This window comes from Lepisosteus platostomus, chromosome 7 (genome assembly GCF_059453375.1).
Source record: "Lepisosteus platostomus isolate fLepPlt1 chromosome 7, fLepPlt1.hap1, whole genome shotgun sequence".
NCBI lineage: Eukaryota > Metazoa > Chordata > Actinopteri > Semionotiformes > Lepisosteidae > Lepisosteus > Lepisosteus platostomus.
This window is the reverse complement of record NC_142617.1, coordinates 8,309,078-8,335,781: the sequence shown is the minus strand read 5'-3', so window position 1 is coordinate 8,335,781 and position 26,704 is coordinate 8,309,078. Positions and strand designations below refer to the sequence as shown.

Below are 26,704 nucleotides of genomic sequence, written 5' to 3'. Positions count from 1 at the left end.
ACGGCAAGATTAAGCAATTCTCATGAAAACCATTATTAGCTTTTTTGAAGTGGGGTTAATATCAATTATTTAAAGCTGGAAAATATAAAAACATAAGGTCAGAAGATTTGTCTAGCTGTTTTAAATATGCTTAACATTCTTTAATGAATCTACAATTGGCATTTTTGTTTCAGTTTTAGGCTTCACTTACTTTTTTCAAATACAAGTTTTTCCTTTATATTATATGCATTTTCACGGCACTATAACACCTTTAGAATTCTGTTGATATGTTTGTTTTACATCCATTTTATAATTCATTACACCAGTTCACTGCTCTGCTGTAGTAATGAACTATAATCAAATTATTTTCATCTATACTTTTGTAAAGAAAAATCACTACAGGAAATAGACTGTATGTTCTCAAGTGTGTTTTGTTCTGTGAAGTTTTCTCTAGCTCTTGTCGTTGGCTGTGTTCACACAGTTACTTGTTCTTAAGTGAAACTAGGATGTTTTCCCCAGGGACTTTGACACAAGGCTTAATCAGACTTTTTTAGTTAATAAAGTGGGTGTTTATGTATTCATATCTTTCATGATTCTTGCTCTACAGCTTTATAAGGTTTCTCAGCACTGTACTGTGTGCTTAATAAGAGAATGTACAATAAAATAAATCTTAGAACTGTGTATAATTTCTGAATCATATCCTTAATGTGGTTGAGGATACATTCCCAATCACAATATCTATGAAGACAGAAATGATGTATGAGTCCTGAAACAGCCCTAGGCAAGGTTGTTATTCATCTTTTAGTGGCGTCAGACACAAATTCTTTAGCAGTTCTACTGAAACAGTGAACCATAAAATTCATTTTTCCTGTGATACATACTTAGCATTTTTGGTCCTTGGTGTAGGTCTTGTCTCCTTGAAAGAGTAAGGAAGAGTATTATATTTTCAGTGGGTTGGCCTTTATTGGCATCCCATTAGGCTCCATTCTGAAACCTGTTGTGTTAAGTATATCTTGACTTGGCCAAATTGAATACATTTTGTTATTCATCATGTTATAAATTTCTGCCTTGACACTGATGATACTGATTTATTTGTAAACCAAACCTGACAATTTGAAGTTTATGTGTGTGGCTGAGGTTACACTTTAGATGCAACAAAACACTTTGTAGTTAAACATTAATAACTCTGAGGTTCTACTTAATGGATTGTCAAAGATTGTTTTATAAAAACTCCAGAATGTGTTCAAAATCTAATTCTCATTCTGCAGAACACACAAATCCTTAAAATCCTTTTGACGGGTTTCTCTTAGAGTTTTAGGATATACTTCTGGGTATTAATCTTAATTTTAAGGTAATAAAGTGGGCCTTTCCCCATCATATTTCTAACCTCCTAATAAATTAAAATCCTAACTGTGTTCTTCATTTTTTGACGATGGTTTCTTGTTTGTATCCTCAGATTACAAACTAAGAGTGATAGGGCTTTCTCCTATCAAGTGCTGTGGAACACTGTCCTCTATGAGATCATTAAGTCAGTTTTCTCATATCTCACCTTAAAATTGTCTATTGATGTATTGTGTATTTTTGTTTACATTTTATATTTTCTTTTTTTTTGTATAGCACTTTTGAGATTTATTATGAGAGCTTTACAAGATGAATTTTAGTTACCTTAAGTGCAAAGAAGTAATAACCTTTTTCATTTGCTGAATGTCATAAATTTTCTTTCTTTCCACAAGGGGTTTATAAGTCACTTAATTTATGTGCATAAATACAGTAGATCAAACTTTGAGCTGTGAATGCAGGACCTTGAACTGAGTCCAGAATTCAATATGAAAGATGAGCAATTCTGATCTTGAACTAAACGAATGCAAATGAATGTAAATGGTGTCATTCAAACATATAAAAATCTGAACACGTGAATATGTGAATGCACACATGTAGTCTAAATGGCAATATGCTGGGTTACATTAACAAAGTAATCACAGGGTTACCTCAGCAGATCGATGTGGATTTGAAAGGCCTTGATGCGCTGGAGTCATCAATTCCTCTAATTTGAAACGAGTTAATTTATTCTGTCAATTAACACAATATACAAATTACACTGTATGTCTCGGGTGTGCTGTGTGGTTTGCATATATCTCAGGTTAACTGGCTAAAATTACAATGCAGAAGGCAGTTTCCTTTGTTTTACATTGTTAAATATTGGCAGCCCTTGACATCTAGAGTAAAGAGGTATAGAAATAAAAATCAAAAAGTAGCAAAAGTACTTAAAATAGTTGGGCCCTGCTTGTTGAAAAGCAGAAAGACTCGAGTGTTCCACTTAGACCTCAGTTATTTAAATAGTACTTGTGAATATGAACATAGGGAAAGTTATAAATGAGAAGAGGTTATGTGGCCCATCTAGTGTGTTTGACTGAGTGTAGCGTGTAGTATTCTTGTGCATGTGTTTCCTACATCTGTCTTGATGATACGTGTGGGCTTGCTGTCTGTGTGTGGGGAGCCTTCGGAGCCTGCAACTTACTTCTTTCAAGTCATTCCTCTCTCCCACTGACAGTATAGCGTCTAGTTAAGGATTTTCCTTGGAAATGGATTGAGTTGTGGAAAGGATGGTGATCCTTAAATAAAATGTGACTGTCCTTAATAAGATCCAATTACAATATCTCAATAATACAACGTTTTGAAAATCATTTTTGTGTTGACCCTCTCTCAAATGCTATGCAAAATGTAAGACTAGACGGAAGTGCGAGTTTTGATAAAGCGATCTATGTGATATGAACCAAAGAAAATTCCAATTTACACATCTCTGTTTGTCATCGTTACCTCCATTTAACTACTTTTGTGATATTCTTCTTTTCAGGTTAATTTAATTTAACAACAATGTATGGTCCGTAACTTAATTTAACACTATATCTTCATTATCAAAGGCTGGCTTGGCGACATGGTTTTTAGCACTCCAGGTCTTGGGTCCTGTGTTTGGTTCTAGCAACTAGTTGTGTTGTCTTTGTGAAATTAAAACAATTAGTTTTTGCCAGATGCTCTGGTTTCCTCGAACAGTTTAGATATATTATATAGGTCGGCATCTCTAAATCGTCCTCCATGCGTGTGTCCTGTGACACAATATTCTCTATTGTTTCTGCAATTCCAAGACCACATTGTTAAACAGATGGGTGTTTATCTTTTTAGTAATAGATAAATCTAGTTTTCTCAAAAAAAATGATAGCATAGGCATCTGAGATGTGAGAAGCATTATAAAGGGATGTTGAAGAAATCTTATTAAATTAAAAGAAATCCACCCGGAGCCTTTCGTTAGAATTTGGCATGAATCTAAATCCTTTGTCATTCCCAAACACATGTATGCAAAAACTACTAAGCAGGTCTGGAGCAGTGCGATAGGGAAACATGAACAGGTGTTTGTCCTTAATGAACAGGCAGAGGAGAAAATAAAGTGGGTGAGAACATAAACAAGTTTTGCTTGTCGTGTAGAACGCTTTGCTAGCTCTGAGTCATTTGGCTGTTCTTTACCATTCTGAGAGCTCTCCTATCTCTATTTATCACTGTCCTCCTTTCTCAGCATTTATATCATCCTCACCTTTACACCTCCACAGGCAGGAGAAGGCCCAGCAAATGTCAGTTACAGGCAGCCAGTCTGCCATTTACTTTTCTGTATTAGGGTGTCTGTATTAGGGGTCCTGCTAAAAGTATTTTTTCTAAGTAAAAGGAAAATCTGTGAACTGCATGAGTTATTTTGGATACCTGAGAGTGATTTCTCTTATTTACTACGCTTTTACAAATAAATGTGAGTCCCATGTGATTTCACACTATGTGTTTTTGGGACTCTGTAAGCAGTGGGTTCCATTGAATGATAAATGACTATATATTTTCTTGTTTTTGTCTGGAAAGCATTATTTTGTTTTCTTCATTGTCCAGAGTTTTCATTTTGTGGCACATAACTGATTATCAACAGCAACATCTCTCACCAAAAGTAATAATTTAGAGGAAGTATCTAACCTAAAATGCTCTTATTAATGATACTTCACAAGGAGTATTACAGTGTATTTTTAGACATATTATTCTATGGTTGTTTCCATCCTGCTCTTTCAGTCCTCTTGTCCTGGTGTGGGTCATGGTCTACTGTTGATTATTTCACAGTACTTCAGAAAGGTTTCCATTTAAACCTAGGAAAAACAGCTACTAATAATGTTCTCTGAAAGAGAAGAGATGCTTTGCTAACAAGATGATTTCTTCCAAAGTATTTATTGAAAAAAATAAAGTGACTAGAAAACAGCCTAGTTTTTTTAACTTTCCTATTTCATTTTAAGTCCATTTAGAAATATTTAGCAGTAGTCCATAATAAAATTAAATATTTTTTAATGGTTTTACAAAGTATCAGAAGCCACAATCGAAAATTTGAACGAAATTATATTGTGCTTTGCTATAATACAATACTGTATTTTATGAATGACAAAATATATAATTTATTGATCCAAGAGATTATGATTCTTATTTTTTATTTTTTGAAAATTACTCAAACTCTTAGCATCCTTTAAAGTTTGGCTGTTTTTTTCACAGCTGTGCATGACTTTTAAAGTATGAAAACTCCAAATAAGGCGTTTGCTGTTTCAGGAGTCAGAAAGAAAAGTCATGCCTTCATTAAAAGTATATTATCCTTAAAAGAAATCAAGGTTTTCGAAAGCTGCCTTCATGGATAATGTAACAGAATCTGGGATAAAGTAACTGTACTGTGTATATAGTGTGTGTAAGTAGTGCTGCTTCCTTATACATGAACTATAACAATTCATTATTATTAGACATGCTGGATTTTCACTCATTGATTTTAGTGAACCGAATTACAGATAATTTAATTATAGCAGAGCTTGCACATACTGTATATTGTACATACCTGTAAACACAGTATATACTTTAGATGAAAAACAAAACATGCAACGACTGACAATTTATAAATTACATCATGTTGTCAAGTTCTAATCAGTTTATACCAGGACAATGCAATTACAGCTTCTGTTTAACAAATCTTGTTAACTTCTGACTCAGCACGTCAATTCACTTAAAGTCTGAACTTGGCACTTTCAATGCTGAAAAACTGGCACACAGCCTGTTATCCTGCATCAGTGAGGTTAGTTTTAATTCAGCACTGAGAATGGTTATTGAAGCTCTTACTGTATTAATTGTTAGAATTTCAACTTGAGGGCTAATGCAAGTGACACAAAGTACTGTATAGTTAACGTTTAGTCCTTGTTACTAATTGGATTAGACAGGCTGGAAGTTAGTTAGGTTTAAGGTAAAGGAGATAGAGAGGCCTGTCATTTGCAAACAGGAGTTCAGTTATTGCAATGTTATTGTGTTCAAACAGACAGAGCTGTCATTCTGTCAAAGGAAAATAAAACAAATACACCGCATTTGAGAATCAGTGCTTAATAAAAAACGTGCAGAAACACAGTACAATAAAGGCTATTTTAGCTTTATCAGTGTAAAAAATGTCAGGAAAAGGACTAGCAGAAATTAAATGCATTTCCATTCAATTCAAAGAGATTAAAAGCCCTTTTTGGAAATGAAGTCTAAGTTATATCATTTTTATATTTCACAGAAGAAGCAATGGTGATAGACATTACAATTTGTTGCGCCAGACCATGCCAAAAGGAAGGAGACAGGCAGTCCGAGGACCAGCATACATGTTTAATGCCCGTGCCAGCAGTCTCTCAGCAGAGGAAGAGAGGTTCCTGGATGCGGCGGAGTACGGTAATATCCCTGTGGTCCGGAAGATGCTGGAAGAGTTACCTGGACTTAATGTTAACTGCGTGGACTATATGGGTCAAAATGCCCTGCAGTTAGCTGTTGCCAATGAGCACCTTGAAGTCACGGAGCTACTGCTTAAAAAGGATAATCTGTCTCGGATTGGGGATGCCCTCCTATTGGCCATTAGCAAGGGCTATGTGAGGATTGTGGAAGCCATCCTGAGCCATAAAGCGTTTTTCAATGCTAAAAGGCTGACCACCAGCCCCAGCCAATCGGAGATACAGCACGATGAATTTTTCGCCTATGACGAGGACGGAACGCGGTTTTCTCATGATGTCACCCCGATTATCTTGGCTTCACATTGTTACGAGTACGAAATTGTGCACATACTGTTGGCAAAGGGAGCCCGCATTGAAAGGCCACATGACTATTTCTGCAAATGTACCACATGCAGCGACAACCAGAAACATGACTCCTTCAGCCATTCAAGGTCCCGGATCAATGCCTACAAAGGGCTGGCCAGCCCCGCTTATCTGTCCCTGTCCAGTGAAGACCCTGTGCTCTGTGCTTTGGAGCTGAGCAATGAGCTGGCTGTACTGGCAAACATTGAAAAGGAGTTTAAGGTAGGTGATGCTTTCAAGTTTTGAGTGATAACATAACTATAGTCTTGGGTCCAGTTCTGCACTTGTTCATAAATTCTTGCCTGAAGCATTGGATCTTGAAACAGCTTCCTCAAGCTGAAATATTGAGGTGTAAAATGTCTTAGTCTTGTGTACTATTTCTGTGTCCTTTTAGTGCCATTAGAGATACTGTTCACAATAAATATGATTTAGAGATAGACGGGATGCAGCTCTGTAGAAACATTTGATAAAGATCTCATACTCAGTTTTTCCAGGAAGCAATTAACATACCAAGCAGATTTTGTTTGCACCAGAGCAATTTCATTTTAGCAGCCAGATCACAACTTAAAGTACCCAAAGGATTTTAAGTCATTCGGATAATGATCAAATCATAGTAAAGGAATAAAACCCTGAAATCCCCGCAATAAAAGTCCATGACATTGGACATATATAAACAGATCTATTTTAAACCTACTTCCTAAGTGGGCCGCACAAAAATTGTTATTCATACTTCATCTAGCAAAATTGCAAAAAAACACAAATTATCAATAATAATGATAGTATGAATATGATAATGAATATTGATAATCAATAATATTGATAATTTCTGCCAATATAATTTCTAAATATATAATCTAAGAAGGGTTGATGTGTAACATGTTTAGAAACCATTTTAGTTTTTTTGTCTGGAGTTTGACAACACTGAGCCCAAACAGTTGTATTTGTTAAGTAACTTTCCATAAGCATTGCCAGAGAAGGTTTTTAAGAAGGTTTGATTTATGTAAAGGGAGAATAAATAGAAGGAGCAATTGAAGGGGATGGCACGCATTGGGCATAGAGGAGTGAGACAGATCAGTGAGGGACAGGGTTTTTTATTCATGCAGTTTTGCACAGAGTTGATTTTCTGAAATGAAATGCATTACCAAAAAAAGCAGCTCAACATGAATTATGTGGTGTCCATGATTGAATGGCTTGTATTTTAGTCCTCTTATCTTGATTTTATTCATCTCTTAACACCAGATTCACATGGCTGACAAGGAATCTATATTGAAAAAACTACAGCGGGCACTTTATTTGCTTTGACTCGGGGGTAAAGTGCTTTTTTTCTGATTGAACAGTATCACATCAATCAAAAACAGAAGAATTTATTTTGGTGTGTGGGTTATATATATATTTATGCAATACAAAACTATATGTTTATTCTTCTGTTTTGTTCTGTCAGCAAAACATCTTGGGTTTTCCTTGACAAGTACTTGCATTAAGGTGATGGAGAGCAATAGTTTATGTGTGTATACTGTGTATATACCTATATATTGGATATAACACTGGGATAGGAATGCTACTGTTGTGTTGGGTTAGGGTTATATATCTTGTTCAATGTTAAGTTCCAATTTTTACACTTTAATAACTAGTAATACAGACATTTCAGATAAAAATTTCCTTGCAGGAAAATGAGATTAGAAATATCCAGCTGAACTGCTTTGTAGTGTGAAGATACTTTTAGATGGAATGTAAAAGAAAAAAAAACATATTGCTGAACATGTACATAAATTATAGGACTTTGAGGATTTCATGTTTTCCTCAAAGAATCCAAAAACTACTTTTTTTTTCTACAAAAACAGCAGAAGGATATTAATGGGGAAAAAGTTCAAATGACTAGAAAAAAATCAGAAAAGAATTGTATAGAGTACAGACAACATTACACAACACATACATGACATTCCAAACTATACTAAAGGTATATTTTTTTGATCTTTCATTTGATCAATTATATTTTCAGTTGATTTGGGTATGAATAATATTTAATGGACCCATTAACACAGGGAACCCATTGAACATTCCATTAACAGGATGCTTTTGACTCAGAGGCAATCCAAGCAGATGTTTTCAGTCAGTATGAGGTAAGAAGATGTGTGTCAGTTACGTAATATTATATCACTACAAGCCTACTCAACAGTATTATTAATAAGCTCCTTTTTAAAATAGCTACCTTCAGCCAACTTGTCTGGCATTGCTTCCATTTAATAATAATTATATAGTACTGAATTATATTTAATTAACTTGGACATCTTCTCACAAACAGAGAGCATGCTTCTGGGTGAATCATTCATAGAGGTAAAATACCTAAAACACTCAGGGGCACAGTCTGAGCTACAAAATTAATTATTACGTTATTTTGCTTGACTTTTAAACACATTTTTTATCTATTAAAAAAAACTATAGACTACTAGTGATACACTTATTTAATATATTATACAATTCACGCCTGTAATTATCTGTCCAGGTTAACAGGTTGACTTATTTAATTTGATTATTTATTCATATTTAACATAGGGCAGTTCAACCTTCCAACATTTTTACAGACATTGTTGTGGAATTCAGAGACCAAATTCAGATTCTCCAAGGCTCTGGGGGACTGAATAGTGTATGGAAGTACTATTTGGTCTGTCTGCGTTTAAAATTGTGAAGCTCCCTGTGTGATAAGAAAAAATAATGTTCTAAGGTTAAATGAAAACTGTTTTTAATAGGGTACATTAAATGTATTATAATCTTCATGCATTTTTTTAGTTTGCTTTAAAGTGTAGCTTTTCTTTAATTGTTACAAGCATTCTCAGCCTATGAAAACATGTGAAACCTTTTTCTGTTCATTTTAGGAGAGCAGTAAGTGAATTCTAATTGTAAAATAATCTGTTTTTCTCCAAGAATGATTATAAAAAATTATCTATGCAATGCAAAGATTATGTGGTGGGACTTCTGGACCTATGTCGAAATACAGAGGAGGTTGAAGCCATTTTGAACGGGGATGTTGACTTGAACCCATCCAGTGAGCAACATGGCCGCCCCAACCTCATACGGCTAAAACTTGCCATTAAATATGAGCTTAAAAAGGTGAGTACATAGGTTAAGGAGCACCGACACAGCAACTACATAAGATAGTTTAAAGTTAAAGTAAAAGCATATGCAATAACACCAGATAGAATTATTGATATAATTCACTTTTGGGCGGCGTGATGTTGTAGTGCTTAGTTTTGCTGTAGTGCAGTACTGGGGCCCTGGTTTCAATTCTGGACCTGGGATGTTGTCTGTATGGAGTTTCTATATCCTGTTTTGGGTGTTCCTCCTACGATCTAAAAAGATAGTGGTAGGCTAACTGATTTCTGTGAATAAAGATAAAAAAAAGATTTACTCTGGTGTGAGCACACTTGTGTTTGACATCCCATCCAGGGCATACCCCACCTTGCCCCACACAAAGACACACCGGTAGGACAAGAAAAGCACAGGGAAACTAGGAACAGGACAGAGCAGGAGTGTCCCCTAGATGTGGAGGGCGTGACAGTACCCCCCCCTTCAAAGGCGGCTCCTGACGCCCAAAAAATAAATGAGCTGCACAGCACTGGGGGGAGGAAAAACCTCATTTAACTGAAAGGAAACCTCTGGGAGTCCATGGCTGAGAGCTACCCCTTCCTCCAGGGTAAAAACCTTTATTGTGTAGAGGAAGGGGGGGGCCGGGCGGGGTTCTGGGGGAGCGTGACAAAAAAACAGACAAAACACGTAAAAAAGCACCCACAACAAAAAATAAACCTGGGAGACCAGGGCAAAAAAAAACACACGTAAAAAAGACTCACAACAGATATGAACCAAGAGTCCAGGGAAACAGGGATCAGGGAGACGGGAACACAGAAACCTGGAAGTAAGGAAACCAAACACCAGGAGTAAAAGAAAAAGTAACAACAAAAAACCCGGGAACAAAAAATAGAAAAACACCGCTCGCTGGGGCAAAAATAAACTCAACATTCTGTCATGGATGCCGGGAGTAACTTCCCGTGGAAAGCCAGGTATTTGTACGAGGATGTCAGGAAGGCATGCCACTGAATGACCTGCTCACAGGCACGGAAGTTGGGAGTGGCATCCTTTGACTAGAATAGGAGAACTGAAAAAAGCACATAGCGATGCGGGAAAACAAAAATAGAAAAAATGCCGCTCCCATGGTCAAAAAATGGCTCAGCATTCTGTCACGGATGTTGGAAGGGCATGCCTGGAATGACCAGGAGACCAGTAGAGACCCTTTGCGTAGCAGCAACACGGAGGTTAGCCCAGGCTCACGGGGTCAGACGATGTCAGATAGAAACCTATGCCCTCAGGCAGCGGAAGAGACGACCTGGTGCTAGGCGGGTCTCAAGACATCCGGACCCTCAATGCTGAGCCAGGAGTAAAGGGAGACCCGGAAATAGATAGGCCCACACAAAGACACGTTGGAAGGAAAAGAAAAGCACAGGGAAACTAGGAACAGGACAGAGAAGGAGCGCCCTCTAGATGTAGAGGGTGTGACAGCTCTGGCTTCCCTGCAACCCTTAATAGGATGATGCTGTTAGAAAATGGATGATTAATTGTCATCTGTTTGAATTAAAAAAGTTCTTCATACAATACTTCAGTCAAAGGGTAAAACCTTCCACTATGCTGGTATAATGGCAATCTGACTGGCACTAAATCAATCTCTTTTCTATCTTCTAAAAAGGCACATTGCCATGCTTTGCTCCTTCAGGTTGTCATAATTAGGATTAACCTCTTAGCTAACATCTTGAAACCCAAAGGAGTGATGTTTACTGTTGCTTGGAATAAATCCAAATCTTTCTCAGTTTAGGAGAGCAATTAATTTTAGATTAAGGCAGAAATACTGAATTTTTGACAATACTGGATTTTTAAGTGAAAATTATGGTTTAGGAAGGTAGCCTCAAAAATATCAATACTAGTCTTGCTTTTATGTAGTGTCCACAGCATACAAACATAATAAAGGTTTCAAATGAAATGGATGCCATCTAGGATTTGAAGTTAGTAGCTAATTCCAAAGATCCAAAGATCTCATCCTTCATTTCTTGAATGAATGAATGTTTATTTTCAATGTTTCAGCATGGTATGAACATATTGTGATGGGGTAGACAGCACATTTTGTAATTTTGGTTTTAATTTCCTCTGTTTGGTTATGTCACCAGACCAGGTGTCGTCACTTCCAAAAAGAAAACCACCTTGCTGTACAAATGTACAAATGGCGACTACAAAGTCAAGGATTTCACAGTTTCAGAAATAACATTAAAACAACTACAATAAGCTCAAAGAAACTGAATTGTATTCAAAGCGTTTTCTGGTACGAAAGAAGATTTCTCCAGATTCTGCTTTTAATGTAGAGTCATCATCGTTAGCCACAGGTGCTGCAGTGGGTTCATACAATGTCAATAACATGTCTGTTTTCACCCATGTTCTTTCTGTGTAGTTTGTCGCCCATCCCAACTGTCAGCAGCAGCTCCTCTCCATCTGGTATGAGAACCTCTCAGGGCTGCGTCAGCAGAAGACGGCTGTGAAATTCCTCGTGGTTCTCGGTGTGGCCATTGGGCTGCCTTTCCTGGCTATGATTTACTGGATAAGCCCCTGTAGCAAGGTCAGCTTGCTCCCACACAAACTGATTTAGTGCACTCACTGTCTCCCCATACACACAGCACATCAATACAGGATCAGCATTTGTTTAAACAGTTTCACTTTGTTTTTCTTAATGTCTTCTCTGGTAACCATTCAATTGTTATAATAATAGAAAGATCAAGTTCCTTATCTGAACCTTTTACTGTCATCATGGATGCTCACACCCATCAGTGATCAAAAAAATATTTTTATTAATGATGGACTTACATGCCATGTGAGAAGTGCTGAGGACTGATGCTTATTATTATAAAGGCCAATATCAGGTGGTTTATTGCTTCACATTTATTTTTTGCAGCTGGGGAAAATCATGCGTGGTCCCTTTATGAAATTTGTGGCACATGCTGCTTCTTTTACCATTTTCCTTGGCCTTCTTGTCCTGAATGCTTCAGACCGGTTTGAGGGGGCTGCACCACCATCAAACAAGAGCAATACTGACAATCAGCTCTACAGAATGCAAACAACCATTTTCACCTGGATGGAGATGCTCATCATTTCCTGGGTCATCGGTGAGCAAATGACCTTGGTCAACAATTGTTACAGCATTTCACACTGCCGGCTTTACTTAAACCTAGGCGTCACCCATTCTGCAGGGAGTGCTGCAGGGGAAACTGTTGTCCCAGCTTTTTTGGATGGTAGCAAACCTACTGTCACTACTGACAAAGAAGTAAGAGTAGCCAATTAACCTCTACCTGCATGTCTTAGAGAAGAAATGAAAAGTTATGTGGAGAAAACTTGAATTTTAAGGGAGCATGTAAAGTCATGTTCGGAACGTGAAAATGCTAACATTAAACATTTATTACTTCTCTAGCACTTTGATCTTTAACTTAAAAAACGATCAGGTTTAATGTAGTTTGCAATAAGCCTTCTAGAGTCTTCAAGAATTGACAGGCTGTTTATTTACATGGGGAAGATCAATAATATTGCAAGAGAGCATCTGAAATGTAACCACATAAAAAATCAAAGGTGTGTGTTATTGAGAGTTTGGAGGTATAAGTACAGAATTGAATTTGGAAAATTTTAAACAGACTTTAATGTGTTTGATGCACAAGCAGCTTACATGGAAGGTTGTAATAGTTTTTGTTTTGAAGTCATTGAGCTCAGTGATATATTAGGTTTATTGTTTTTTGGACATACTTATGGGGATGAACAAAAAGCATTAAAATCCCAAGACACATATTTTGTACTGGTTCACTACTGGATTTATTTACCCTGAGTTAATTATATAAGAAAACATCTTTTTATTCTGATTTTTTTCCTTCATCATTAAAATGAAGTTCCCACACAGCAGTATTTAGATAACCTTCTCAAAGGTCAAGGACATGCTTGTTTTAGTCTGTACAGTTTGCATTCCTATCCACCATCTTTGACAGGGCATCTTTTAGTGGTTTGGTTCTTAAGTGCTTTGAGAAATCACTTATTCAGTTATCTAAACAGAAACTGGCAAGACTGATATAGATTGAAATAGGTTTTATATTAATTTGAAGTATTCACACTGATTTTAAAAAGTGCAATTTATTTCTTCTTCATGCCAACAAAATCTCTGCTTTAAACATTTACTGTATAATTTGAGCAACAGAGAACAAATAAAAATTTCTTAAATGCAACATTTTCTAAAAAAATAGCCATTTTCTACAATTTCATCTGTGATCTGAGGTCTCAGGTGTCAGGTCTCTCAGGTCTGTAAAACTGTACTTTTATTAATATCTTGAATGGCCCATTGAACAGTAATCAATTGAAGGGTGCTGATGTGAAATTGTGTTAAATTTTATCATGCTGTGTTTCTACCCTTTTTTAACACCTGATACTGTGGAATGTTTGAATCTTTACATTTCATTTGCAACAATTGTTCTCTTGCTGTACTTAGACAACAAAATATGAGCAACAAATTTACAGTTGAACTGCAAGCTGATAACATGAAAAAAAGGTGTTCAGTTATCCTTGACGAATACACTTGGCTGACAGAAAGTCAGCTGTTTTGTGCAAAGGTCTCATGCACGATGCACATTTACTTTTTAAAGCAAGATAAAGAAAAAGTTAAACTTTTTTTTTCGAGTTACTGCATAATCTCCTTTAAAAGGAGTGCTTCTTCGTTCAAGGTTCTGTTTTCAGAACTGGAAGTGTGAAGAATGCGAGTTCACAGTGGGGGCGGAAGTCTTTAAGTCATAAGCCTTTATTTCCTGTAATAGTCCTGTCATAACACTTTACTATAAATAACACAGTGGCGCTGTTCTGTTTTTCTTGCAGGGATGATATGGGCAGAATGCAAGGAGATCTGGTCACAGGGCCCACGTGAATACCTGCTAGAGCCCTGGAACTTACTGGACTTTGGAATGCTGGCCATCTTTGTGGCATCATTCATCGCAAGGTTCATGGCCTATTGGCATGCATATAGGGCGCAGTGTTATATCAACATGAACAATGTCGAGAATCTGACAAATGAATCTGACAAATCTCTGCCCTATGAGATAAAATACTACACATTTTGTAAGTATGAACAATACTGCATTCAACCATCCTCAAACTCCAGATGAATTAATTCAATAAGAATACAGTCTCACATCCCTGGAAAGCAAAAACTTAGTGACACCCCAAAAAGGAACCTTTAGTAAACCTTTTGACCATTTTTTTACATTAAAAATGAAAACAGAAGACAAAGGGCATATTTTAGATAGACTTAAAATTAGATTAAATACTAGTGGTTAAATACTAAAAACCCAAAATGCTACAAAAAATGGTAGTCTCTCATATTCCAATAATTTACAATATGTTTAGTTTTCTTGTCCCACCACTATAGGGAATGAATTTGATATCCTGGGTCAGTGATGTAACAGAGCTTAATTTGTCTTAGGTCTTTTATACTTGCATTTATTAATGGTGACTTTACTTCAGTTAATGGACACTTGTTTTGCAGTTACTTAATTTTTATGTCTTGTGTGACTAAATTAATTACTAAAAAATGACTCATTTTAATTAAACAGATATTATTTTCTTTTTTTTGTATTTCAGATCGTAAATATTGGCTTCCCTCTGACCCACAGCTCATTTCTGAAGGCCTCTATGCCATTGCAGTGGTCTTAAGCTTCTCCAGAATTGCATATATCCTGCCTGCCAATGAGAGTTTCGGCCCCTTACAGATCTCTCTGGGAAGGACGGTGAAAGATATCTTTAAATTCATGGTGATTTTTATCCTGGTTTTTTTGGCCTTCATGATTGGAATGTTTAATCTCTACTCACACTACTTTACAGAAAAACAGAATAAAGCCTTTACCACGTAAGTATACATAATCCAAAACACATATGATTGTATGGATAAGAAAAAAATAGAGTACCAACCGAGATATTCTGTAACATATACAGTAATGACATCAAGTGGGGAATGTACAGTTCAACATTACTGAAAATAATTTAACTGATAATGCAATTTATTTTATTATTTTTAATAAGAGTAATTTTTATCAATCATATAAAAAAACATCTCTATTAAAAATGTACATTTTTCCACAGTTGATTTTGTTCCTATCCAATGATTAAGCTGTCATTTCGGTGGCTTCTCAATAGATGCTAATGTCCATGACAGAGTAACAGATACATTTAAACAAGTTTCTTAAAAAATAGAATTAACAAGTAAACTGCACAGCCTTTTACTTAGACACAGAGGCATCTAATCTATTTATGTTGCCTTTTGCAGCATATTCAAGTATTTAGATAAAAACTTTCCAATTCATGGACAATGGAATAATTAATTTAATATGCTAGACCCAAGAATATATATATGCAAGTATATCGAGAGGCTCAGGAAGTTTACACCTGATATTAAACTTTGTAGTTTTTAAAAACTTTTACAATACAGTATGTCACAGTTTGTGCCAAAAACATATTAGGATTCTTTGTTCTGTGTTTTGGCCACGTTGTGATTTTGTTTTATATATTTAAATTATGTGATCAAATCCATTTTGACCTGAGCGTTACATTTTTTTTGTGCACCATCATGGGCTAAATCAAAAAGGTGCAGGACTATCTCGTTTGTGAATTTTAGCTGTTGAATTTCAATTAAGAGCAAATATAAATGATGCAGTTATCTCTGGCAGTGACGCTGGAATTACAAATCCATAAATTAAAAAAAAAACTTTTCTTCCACCAAATATAAATCTGCTGAATTCAAGAGTGAATGAACTTATACTGTACATGCAAACGCATTCTTTAAATATAGGAAATCAATTAAATGTGAGTGAAACTGTTGGGTCAGACATTAGTGTGCTTATCCAGGTTAAAAGTTCATCATGTCAATTTGCATATAGATCACAGTGATCACAAACCTTTGTGCACACTTGGAGATAAGGAACAAGACATTTAATTCGAATGACAACAATGGTGTCTTCTGTATAATTTCATTGGTCCAATGCATGATAAAACATATGTAATTTATTTTCAATTATCATAGATTCCTTCCTAGAAATGCATTATGAATAACTAATTGGTTATTAGTTTGAAACTTTTTTAATTTCCCTGATAGGATAGAAAAATACATTATACAATATATAGGAGTTTTGCATTATGTTAGTGTGTATAAAACAATATGTTATATTCTGCGATCAGTGAAATCTAGTTTTATAATATCAACAGAACAGCCAGACCTTAACATGGTCTTTACTGGACTGTGTTTAGTCAAAACAAGTTTTGGAATGCTTTTAAGTAGAAAATAAAGGCAATCTTTAATGGTCAAATATTAAGAGTAATTTGTAAAATGTTTGAGGTTTTGAATATATTTACAAATGAGTAATTATTTCACCTGAATCTAAAATATGTATGACTATGAAATTAATCTTAGGTCAGCTGTCACCCTAATCTTTCAACTTATTTGGATTCTGATATATGATGTGGTAGGAATGTAGGAAACTATACAGTATTTTACTAAATTATGTGGGTATTTTTCTTTTGAGTATTCTGAGTGTAATTACAGTATTGATACTTTATATCAAAGTTACAGTGCAACAGTAAAAAAGAAACATCAGGGAATGAATGAAATTGATACTGTGTTGCACTGTGTAGTTCTTCTCCACTGAATGTCAGAGGTGGTCATATATCAGAGATTTCATCAGGTGTGCATTATGTTTTAATAGCAAATTGTTCAGCTTGCTAATAGGCACCCAGTGTTATAAAAGATTACCTGTCTGTGAAAAAAGTCCCCTCTAGTAGTTTGGTCTGGTGATAATGGGTTACTACATAATTTGTTTTGCACTCTGGATCAATAATAGAATGTATTTTTGCTGAGCTTGGAAATGAAAGGAATCACCATTGAGATGGTTTACCTGTAAACTGTGTATTACTTCAAAACTGTTTGCAATATCTTCAAAATGATGCTACAAAATAGCCATTCTTAAGATTAGATGATTGCAATGCTGTTTTATTTTGTTGCTTCATGGGGAAGCTGTGACACATATGCAGAATGTTCTCCTCTCCTTATTGCTATGGAGTTTTGTCTATTTTGGATTATTTTGATGTTAAATGCATTACTCACATTACTGTAAATACTCTACCAGCAAAAAATACTGTTCAGTGTTGACTCCCTGCTTATGTTCCCAAGACTTGTGTAACTAGTTCTGAGGATTCTGAACATAAGAACTAGAGGTGTTGTGACATTTGTACAGAGTGCTGAATTATTTCTGTGAGCCTCTTGTATAATACGCAATTAAAGTATCATTTACATGTTCAGATTCAGTTCAGTTTGAGTTGTGCCATTAACTTCACCTTTCACTTTTACAAGTTTCTGTATGCATTCAATTCTTGCTTGTGTTTGAGGTATGACCGACTGCTTTTAGATACTTACAATAGACATCATGGGAATTCAGCATCTTTATCTTAAAATAGTTTTAAAGGACTCTTCAACTGATAGCGTTGAATTTTAGCAGGGCTTCAAACAGACCAAGAGTAGCAGAGGCCTACCCAGTGTCCTGTGTGGACAAGATGGCTGGATTTTATTTCCCTTCCCGTGGTGAGACAGTCCGTGATTCCTCCACTGGGAAGGTGGGGGCTGAAAAAGCAGATCTGAGGATGGCTTGGCTGAACAACAAGTGGGTGGGTCCGTGCAAGGGCGTTGAGGTGGGAAAGGAGACCAGGAGAGAAAAATTCCCATTGTCCAAGCGCACTTTGATGGACGGTCCCCTCTAAGGAAGAGGACCCCCAGAGCTCGATAGTCCCAGCTCCAGCTGATGAAGACCAGGCCTTCATTGTCGACTTACGCCAGCTACTCACTGCGTACTTTGGTCCTTCCCAGATCCCTTCTGCTCCCAAGTCCTCAGAAGACAGTCAGTCCAACTCCAGGACTTCAAAGTCTCTCTCAGGGATGAGGAACATGGTGGGGGGGGAGTGAAGTGATCCAATCCCCCCCACTGTTGGGCTGTCCCCACGATCTCTGCCCTTATACCCCAGGTTCACCCCTTTTTTCCCCTCTATCCCCACTTTTTAGCTTTTCCCACTTCTGCGTACGGGGGATGTGTGCTTTCTGTCTGCTTTCCTAGCTTTACCTGCTCCATGACTAGTGGGAAAAAGGGCGATAGAACAGTGTTATTGATACTCCAGTTTCTTTGTCGGCAGCGTGGGGAATGACTGGCTGGAGAGGACCGTACAGAATCACCGACAGTTTTATTGCCTGTTTCATTATTTAGTAGTGTATGCTAATCACAGAGGCAGAGAGAGCAAGTGCAGGCTTCTTCTGGTTGCTGTAGGTTTGTGATTACTGTTGTTTCTTTTAGTTAATAATAATAATAATAATAATTATATAGCAATTTTCTGGACACTCCACTCAAAGCGCTTTACAGGTAATGGGGACTCCCCTCTACCACCACCACAGTGGTATAGTGCACCCACTAACACCTCTTCCAGCAGCAACCTTAGTTTTTCCAAGGTCTCCCATCCAGGTACTGACCAGGCTCACACCTGCTTAGCTTCAGTGGGTTGCCAGTTGTGAGTTGCAGGGTGATATGGCTGCTGGCTATAGTTGATAAATGTTATATTAAATTAACTTAAAGACAATGCATTAGTACTTTAATGATCATATGAGGGAGGGTTACTTACTGTATGTCTTTTAACCATACATGCTATATACTATAGTACATTATGCAATTTAGTTATATAATAACTTTATATATAACTTATATAACTTGGTTATATGTGAATTTGGATATTCTAAGCAGTCCCTACTTGAATCTGTCATTGTACTGTATCTGTCTGACATGTATCTGTCGTTGAAAATAGACACCAACACACTTTGTCACTACTCTTCTGTGTGAAATCCAAGATAAGATAAGATCACTTTATTGGCCATATACAGAAGCTTGGGGTCAGTGCGCAGGGACTGTCATTTATACGGCGCCCCTGGAGCAGTTGGGGGTTAAGGGCCTTGCTCAGGGGCCCAACAGAGTAGGATTCCTCTGCTCGCCGCAGGATACAAACCAGCAACCTTCCAGCCACAGGCGGAAGCTACAGAGCCACCACACCGATGGTTGTTATTTCGTAGTACTGTATAGGTTATACTTCAGTTCACAACATCTGAGTTAACTGAGGTGTTTAACTCAATCTACAAAACCTCTTTGAGTGGCTCATAGAAAGAAGGGAAATTATGATGTTGATATTCTGGCCACAAATGCACCATTTGTGATATTTATTTTTTCTGTCGCTTTAAAATATCAATTCAGTTGAAAAAATAACCAGAAAATAGAAAAATAAACAGAGGACAGCTTCTGGCACTGAATCACTTTAAATGGATTTATGTTTTTGTAGTGGCTACATTTTTTATACAAAGTTATGATACAAAATATTTAACATAACTTATGATTCAAACTATTTATACTAATTTATATTAACTGAAATAACCACATCCAGAGTGCACATATATCAAAGTCATTAATATGTCAACTATGAATAATATCTGTATTTAGCAATGATTTGTTTGTTGCTTTTTTAAGGGTCTTTAAAATGATTAGATTCTGTTTTCTTTTTGTCTTTCTGTTGCAGAATTGAAGAAAGCTTTAAAACATTATTTTGGGCCATATTTGGACTATCTGAAGTGAAAACGGTTGTTATTGGTAATGATCACAAGTTCATAGAAAACATTGGCTATGTCCTGTATGGAGTGTACAATGTGACCATGGTCATTGTGCTGCTGAACATGCTGATAGCCATGATCAACAACTCCTTTCAGGAAATTGAGGTAAAAGCACAACTTATTCTATCTGTCTTATAAAGTATATATACGATGGTCAATCTTAAAAGCTCGGATGGTTTCATCATTAAAGAATTTTCAGAATTCGGTAAGTTTTCAAATGTCGCTCAGTGGTTTGGTAGTGAGCAGTGTTGCTTCGCTGCACTCGGGTGTTTAGTTCAGTTCTGGGCTAGGATGCCCTCTGTGTGCAGTTTTGTTTTTGTGGGTTTTCTCCAGCTTCTCCCAGTGGTGTGGTGTGGGGTGAAGAAGAGAGTTCAGAAGTTTTCATTCCATCACTAATTCAGCTGGGAAAACAAAACTGGGCTTGTCACAAAGAATTTTGCGATCTTCACTGTGACAAAAAACAGTGAAGCTCAAAACATCTAAGGAAAGCAAAATCCAAATTATTTTCTGAATTGTCTATAAAGAGTAAAATGTTTAACATAGCTATTATCTGTAAATGTGGCTGATTGGATACAATTCAATATGTGTGGCATTGAGCAGAATCTTTCTTCGTATCACATTAAAAGACAACCATTGTCAGCCTTTGCTTTCTCTCTTATGAATGTAAAAATCACTCAATGTGCTGTATGATTCCTGCTGTCTGTTCCCTCATTGTTGAATGCTCGGATGTCCTGCATTGACCTTTTTGGTGTCGTGCCTGAGTAGAGCACCTTATTACACATCAGTCACATCTGTTACTAATTCATTTTGCAGTAGGTTTCTATTAATTGAACTGTTTTATTTTTTATGTGATGCCATTTTTCTTTAAGGAAAGAGGAACAATGTCTGGTTTGTAAGAATGTGATTTTACCACTGAATGGTTCACAACTTAATGTTAAATTAGATTAAGTGGTAAGAGTGTGGAACTGTTGAAGCTGATATCTTAGCTTCCTTCAAGGAAAAGCTACAGCAGATGAGATCTTTGGATCAGGTAGCTACCAGCTACTATACCAAATGGGCTATATGAGCCCAGTGGCCTCCTCTCATCTGTAACCCTTTTGTGTTCTTAAATTAAAGTTTTGCAGTTTTAAATTAATGCATTAACTGATTCAGTTTTACTATGGTATCATGTCTGTTCAGCTTCTTCTTTTTATTGCAAAAGAGCACCTTTTTATTGTGCAGTGTTATCGAAATAACTGCTGTTATTCTTTCTCTATTCACTGCTGCAAGATTATATGCTCTTCAAAATAAATTAAAATAGAAACAAAGGATTTTAATCTGTAGACACAAGAGCCCTAAGGACAATAGTGCAATGGACGTTTAATTAAACAATTATGCATTTACTATTTAATGGTGCTGTGGTATTCAATCATCAGCAGTATCATTTAACTGTGACATACAAGGTCGCTCTTGGAGATCATTATTTGTATATTATCTCTTTAAGTAATTGACATTAAGAGAGATGTCTCCCAAGCAACAACCCTTCTGGAATGTAATTGAAATGAAATGAAAATGGCAGCAAATTGATAACTTTTGTGTACAGGCCTTGTACAGTATTCCTCCTCACATTCCATTCCAGGCTTTCAGCTGTGCAACAGCTGAGTTAATGAGAAATATACTTTTTGCAGCTCGGTTTTGGTAGTAATATACTGTCTGAATGCAAAAGTCTGATTTCTTTTTGCAATACAATGCCCTTTCTCATAGCACTTATTTAGTTTGATGTGCTTGAATTATAAGTATAATAAACTACTCATTTTATAGTGTATTTAAGTTTTAAGTATTGAAGACAGAAAGCATAAATTGAACAATTGAAGTCCATTCCAGATAATATCACAGTACTGAATGTCACTCTATATTTCATTACAGTCCTTCTTAATACACTTTTTTTTAAATCCTAAATAAAATTAGATTTATGATCATTTATGATTCTTTTGCCAAATTTCACTGCAGCCAGGATATGAAGGGTACCTAAAATATTCAGTTTTCCCTGAATATCAGAATCAGTGTTTTTCTTAGAAATACTCAAAAACCAAAATATTGCTGAAAATATAGAATATATGTGAATGTAATTTCGACAATTAAAATCGTCTATATTCATATTTATTTCCTGTCCTGTTTGTGGCTGATACAGGATGATGCTGATGTGGAGTGGAAATTTGCCAGAGCTAAGCTTTGGTTCTCCTATTTTGAGGAGGGGAGGACTCTGCCTGTGCCCTTTAACCTGATTCCCAGCCCCAAGTCCGTGGTCTGCCTTGTTTTGAAGATAAAGCAATTCTTAAAGGTTTTGTTGCGCATTCAGAAAACTGATGCAAACGGAGATGCTGAGTTGAACGAGGTGAGTTTGCCTCTAATTAGTTGCCACTAAATTGATAGATCTGATTTACTCTAAATCCCATTGTCAAACTTAGATTGTATGTCAACTTCAGTTTTAGATTGATATTACTATTCATATGAAATATACCCAAATTACCGACAATTACTGTGATGAGTTATTTCACCCGAGAGCCAAACTAAATACTGACCATGTGACTAGTTTTAAGTTCAAGTTCAAGTTTATTGTCATTACACTCATATACATGGAATATGGTATAATGAAATGCTATTTAGCTAGCTCTTGGACATAAGTAGTACAAAGAGAAAAAAACAACAACAACAACAACAACAACAACAATACAATTGTGTAGCAAAAGAAAGACAGAGACAACAGGCAATGTGCAAAACAACAAAAAGGTAACAGGAAAACGTACTTGCAGTAATTAAATGCAGTTATTAATGTTTTTGGTCTGACTAACCCATATGAAGATAATCTTTGGAAGCTGTCTTTTCACAATCCTACCACAACCCCCAACTAGCTAATTTGCAATGAAAAAAAAAAGTGATTTTAACTGTATGGCCTAGCTAGTATGACTGACAATATGATGTGGTTAAAGGCGCCACCAAGTGGCCATATGAGAAAAACGAAAAAACCCTTCTGGGAGGAAAAATAGGAGTATCGATTTAAAAAAATGATCAGATTGTTTTCAAAGTTCACATCTCTCAAGTCCTAATATTATTTGATTTCCACCTAAAACAAACCTTTTTTTATTTCATTTATAAAAATATATTTCATTTATATTTAACCATTTAAATGTGGTCCTTACTCTCAGTGATCATTAAAGATCCCTGGGCATTTCTCGATAAGAGTAGGGAGTTATCCCAGTGTCCAGGCCAAATTTCCCCCTTCGGCCTTACTGTAGCCTCCAACTTGTCCCCATGTTGGCTTGCACTGGCCCTGCGATGGACTGGCTCCCAGTCCAGGGTGTACCCTGCCTTGCGCTCGTTGCTTGCCGGGTAGGTTCCGGCATCCTGCGACACCGTATGGTATACAGCGATTTGGGAAATGACAGGACATTTAAATGTGGGCTTTAAGGTTCAGCAGGGTCTCTGCTCTGAAACGAACTGACGTCTCTTCAAGGGCAGGGTCCTTCCGCCCTGTGCTTCTAGTATAGACTTCAGCTTGCCATAGCCCTTGCTTACAGTATAATACTGGTAGATCACAATCGTACAATCAGGGTACAATTCAAATGGCTACAGAAAAAAGGTGGAATGCATTAATATATGTCCTGCTTCAAGTACATTTCCCTCACCATCTCAGTATTTCAGTACTCGCTGTGGTTTGTATTAAAATATAGAGTACATAGTAGGCTTCCTTTGACCTCTTTACATATAGCAGGTTTCTAAACAGAGAATGTACTTAACTTTCAAGTATATTGGAGGAGGGTGTTTTTCAGTACCACGTATGATTTGTGTTCTAAGTTCAAAACCGTTTTCTTTTCCCAAGTTTCCCCAAATTATTTCCTATCCATCTTTGATTTAGACAATCAGGGCATCTAAGCAGCAAGTCTCTTACAAAACAAACTAACACCATTTCGGCTCAAGGGCACATCGGAAAATTACTTTAGAAATTGAATATATTAAAATGTCTGCATTGTTCTAGGTGGTACTATAGTACCAAAGACATTTGATAGAGTAAGTGTTAGAGTTAGAGAGATAGGATGGCAATTTTATAGTTCCATCTTTGGCACATTTCGTAGGTTAGACTTTTAACACTTGGACCAAAGTTCCTTTGAATACCTAACCCTCTTCAGAACAGATTACAGGATTTTTTGATTAGACATCCGTTATTGACAGAAACAGAAAGCTGTCAGATCTTTTGAAGACTAACAGTTTATCTTCTTGTCGTTTAATTTCTAGCTGGGCTCAGACATGCATTCAACTGTTAGAAGTTCTAGCTCTCCAACACGGTACCAGGTAATATTATCTAACAGCAACAATCAACAACAGCATATGATTAAAAGCTTATCATCTCTTGCACTGTTTAGAAGGTTAGGTGGTTAAACCACTTACAAATCATTGAATAAAATGCATCATAGACCACAGTACAGTACAAAATTAAGCAAGCAATGTTATGAATATTAGTGGCCTGCTAATTCTCTTGACCATTAAATAACCTATTCACTCTGTAACCTTCCTGTGAGTCCTGCCATTAAGGGTAAAGAAAAACAACAGCATTTTGTATGTTAGGCTTTGATTTGCATAAGATTATTAATTAATCAACAAATCGGGCCAATAATCGAGTCTTCTAGACCATTTCATATACTACTGATGCTTATATGTGTGATCATTTATAAATGCCAATATTTTACATTTTACAGAAGATAATGAAACGTCTCATCAAGCGATATGTGTTCAAAGCACAAATTGATAAAGAAAGCGATGAAGTTAATGAAGGTAAGGTAGAGCTATTTGATTATTTGCTCCAACTCAGAGAGGCAGCTTGCTATAGTCTTCTCTGTAGCAAATTGTATTTCAGTTAGGATTATGACTTATGCTTAAGTCGATCTGCTGAAGTCAATCTTCTCCATATTTGCTTACGACTTCGGTGTTCAATCGGGAAAAGAACATGACCAATGTCTTTCACTTTCTGCACTTTCTAGGTGAGCTGAAAGAAATCAAGCAGGACATTTCCAGTTTGCGTTATGAACTACTTGAAGAAAAATCCCACAACACGGAGGACCTGGCTGAGCTGATTAGAAAACTCGGAGAGAAGTTATCAATTGAGACAACACACCAGTAAATAGGAGGATATATTTAATATATTTTCAGAGCAATTTCAAACCAACACACTTTTATTGCTGTTGCCTTGAAATATCAAAGAACTAAAATCACACTCTATGGCTGATGAGGTACATGGAAGAAAATAAACTTATCTTACGTTTCTCATGTTTAAATATTTAGTCTGGCAAATTATATTTTTTCATTCAAGTTCTCAGATTTTTCCAAATGCCCCAAGTTAGTGGCACCATTTCTCTCGCTGGCCTTTTTGTAGTTTTACTTGGTAGTGCCAAAATGGCTGAACTTAAACCACAAAATCAGTCTTGTGGACTGGCTGCATAATCAGGTTTTAATGATGTCGGTGCCCTCTTAAAGCAGGGCAAAAGCAAATAGTGAAGGCACTGTGAAATATTTTGTATTTTGTATGTCTGTTAACTTATGTTGCTGAAGCCATATCCTTCATATAATTATGCTAAACTTCTCTGAAACACTCCTACCTAACTGAACAGGTTCTTTTATCTCTCTAATGTAAATCTGCAATAAAAAATAAAATAAAATATTTAAATAAACGGGCAAGGAATATGAGAGGTTAGGGAAGGTATGTTATAATTACAATTTGTTAGTCACTAGACCTTCAGTGAATTAGCTTATCACACAAAGTTTTTCAGGATGATTTTTGTATAAATTCAGTGCTGAACTGTTACAAGCAATTCAGTGTCACATTTTTTTCATTGCATGTTGCATTATTGATAATCAAGCACTGTACTGTATTTCAAGAACCTTGTTCTGAAAGGTTTCAATCTGGAGAAGCACTTCTTTGGATTCACAGCTAATTGCAGGTCATGCATTAAGCATACTGTATTTGCAAACAATATATGTATAGAGAGCACATGGAGGCCTACCAAATATTGCTTTTTTTTCCATTTTAAAATGGCTTTCAAGTTATCTATGAAAGAAAACTGTCCTGCATTTTTGACAGGGTTGTCACTCCTTTAATAGTTTAGAGTTATACAGATGGCATGTCACGGTGTACAGCTTTATACTTCAGTTATGCAAAACATCATTTTATGTATAATTTTTGTCTCTTTTTTCCCCTCCCTTCTACCCTACAAAGACATCACCACTGCTGTGTTTATAATGGATGAAGTTTATGTAAACACAATTGTTTTTATTAATAAAGCTATTATTTTGAAATATACTATACCCGTGAATCACTATCATAAAAAAAATATTAATTTCTTTCAATGCAGCATTGCTGCTTTTTACCCATCTTCTAACCACTTTTTAATTCAGGGTCGGATGGGACCCCAATCCATCGCAGCGTAGACACACACACACTGTAGGGCCAGTTTTCCCAGAAGCCAGTTAACCTACCCTTATGTTTTTGGACTGTGGGAGAAAACCAGAGCACCTGGTGGAAACATACACCTTCCACACAGATTGCACCCCAGGTCTGGAATTGAACCCTGGGCACAAGCATTTTGAGGCAGCAATGCTAACAATGCCTCTCTTGCTAATTAAATTAATAGAAATTACAAACCACATGCAGTTTTTAGATTTAGAATGTTTGCCTTGCTATTGCTCGTTATGGGAGCAGAAATCCATAGCAACACTGAAGTAAGGCGGCACACTGGAACTTCATTAA

General features: G+C 36.4%; 1 protein-coding gene across 2 annotated transcripts in view; it reads left to right on the top strand.

Annotated features, from left to right (window-relative positions):
• The window catches only part of trpc6b (transient receptor potential cation channel, subfamily C, member 6b), a 40,885-nt gene extending 14,628 nt beyond the window's left edge, over positions 1-26,257 (top strand). For both annotated transcript variants that reach the window (XM_088639034.1, XM_088639032.1), the window contains exons 2-12: positions 5,582-6,353; positions 9,054-9,239; positions 11,620-11,784; positions 12,118-12,328; positions 14,067-14,306; positions 14,829-15,093; positions 19,836-20,031; positions 22,097-22,300; positions 24,199-24,255; positions 24,660-24,735; positions 24,942-26,257. In XM_088639034.1, the coding sequence (XP_088495160.1) occupies positions 5,625-6,353; positions 9,054-9,239; positions 11,620-11,784; positions 12,118-12,328; positions 14,067-14,306; positions 14,829-15,093; positions 19,836-20,031; positions 22,097-22,300; positions 24,199-24,255; positions 24,660-24,735; positions 24,942-25,081 (2,469 nt within the window). In that variant the 5' untranslated portion in view covers positions 5,582-5,624 and the 3' untranslated portion in view covers positions 25,082-26,257. The remainder of the gene's footprint in view (positions 1-5,581; positions 6,354-9,053; positions 9,240-11,619; positions 11,785-12,117; positions 12,329-14,066; positions 14,307-14,828; positions 15,094-19,835; positions 20,032-22,096; positions 22,301-24,198; positions 24,256-24,659; positions 24,736-24,941) is intronic.
• Positions 26,258-26,704: the final 447 nt, after the last annotated feature.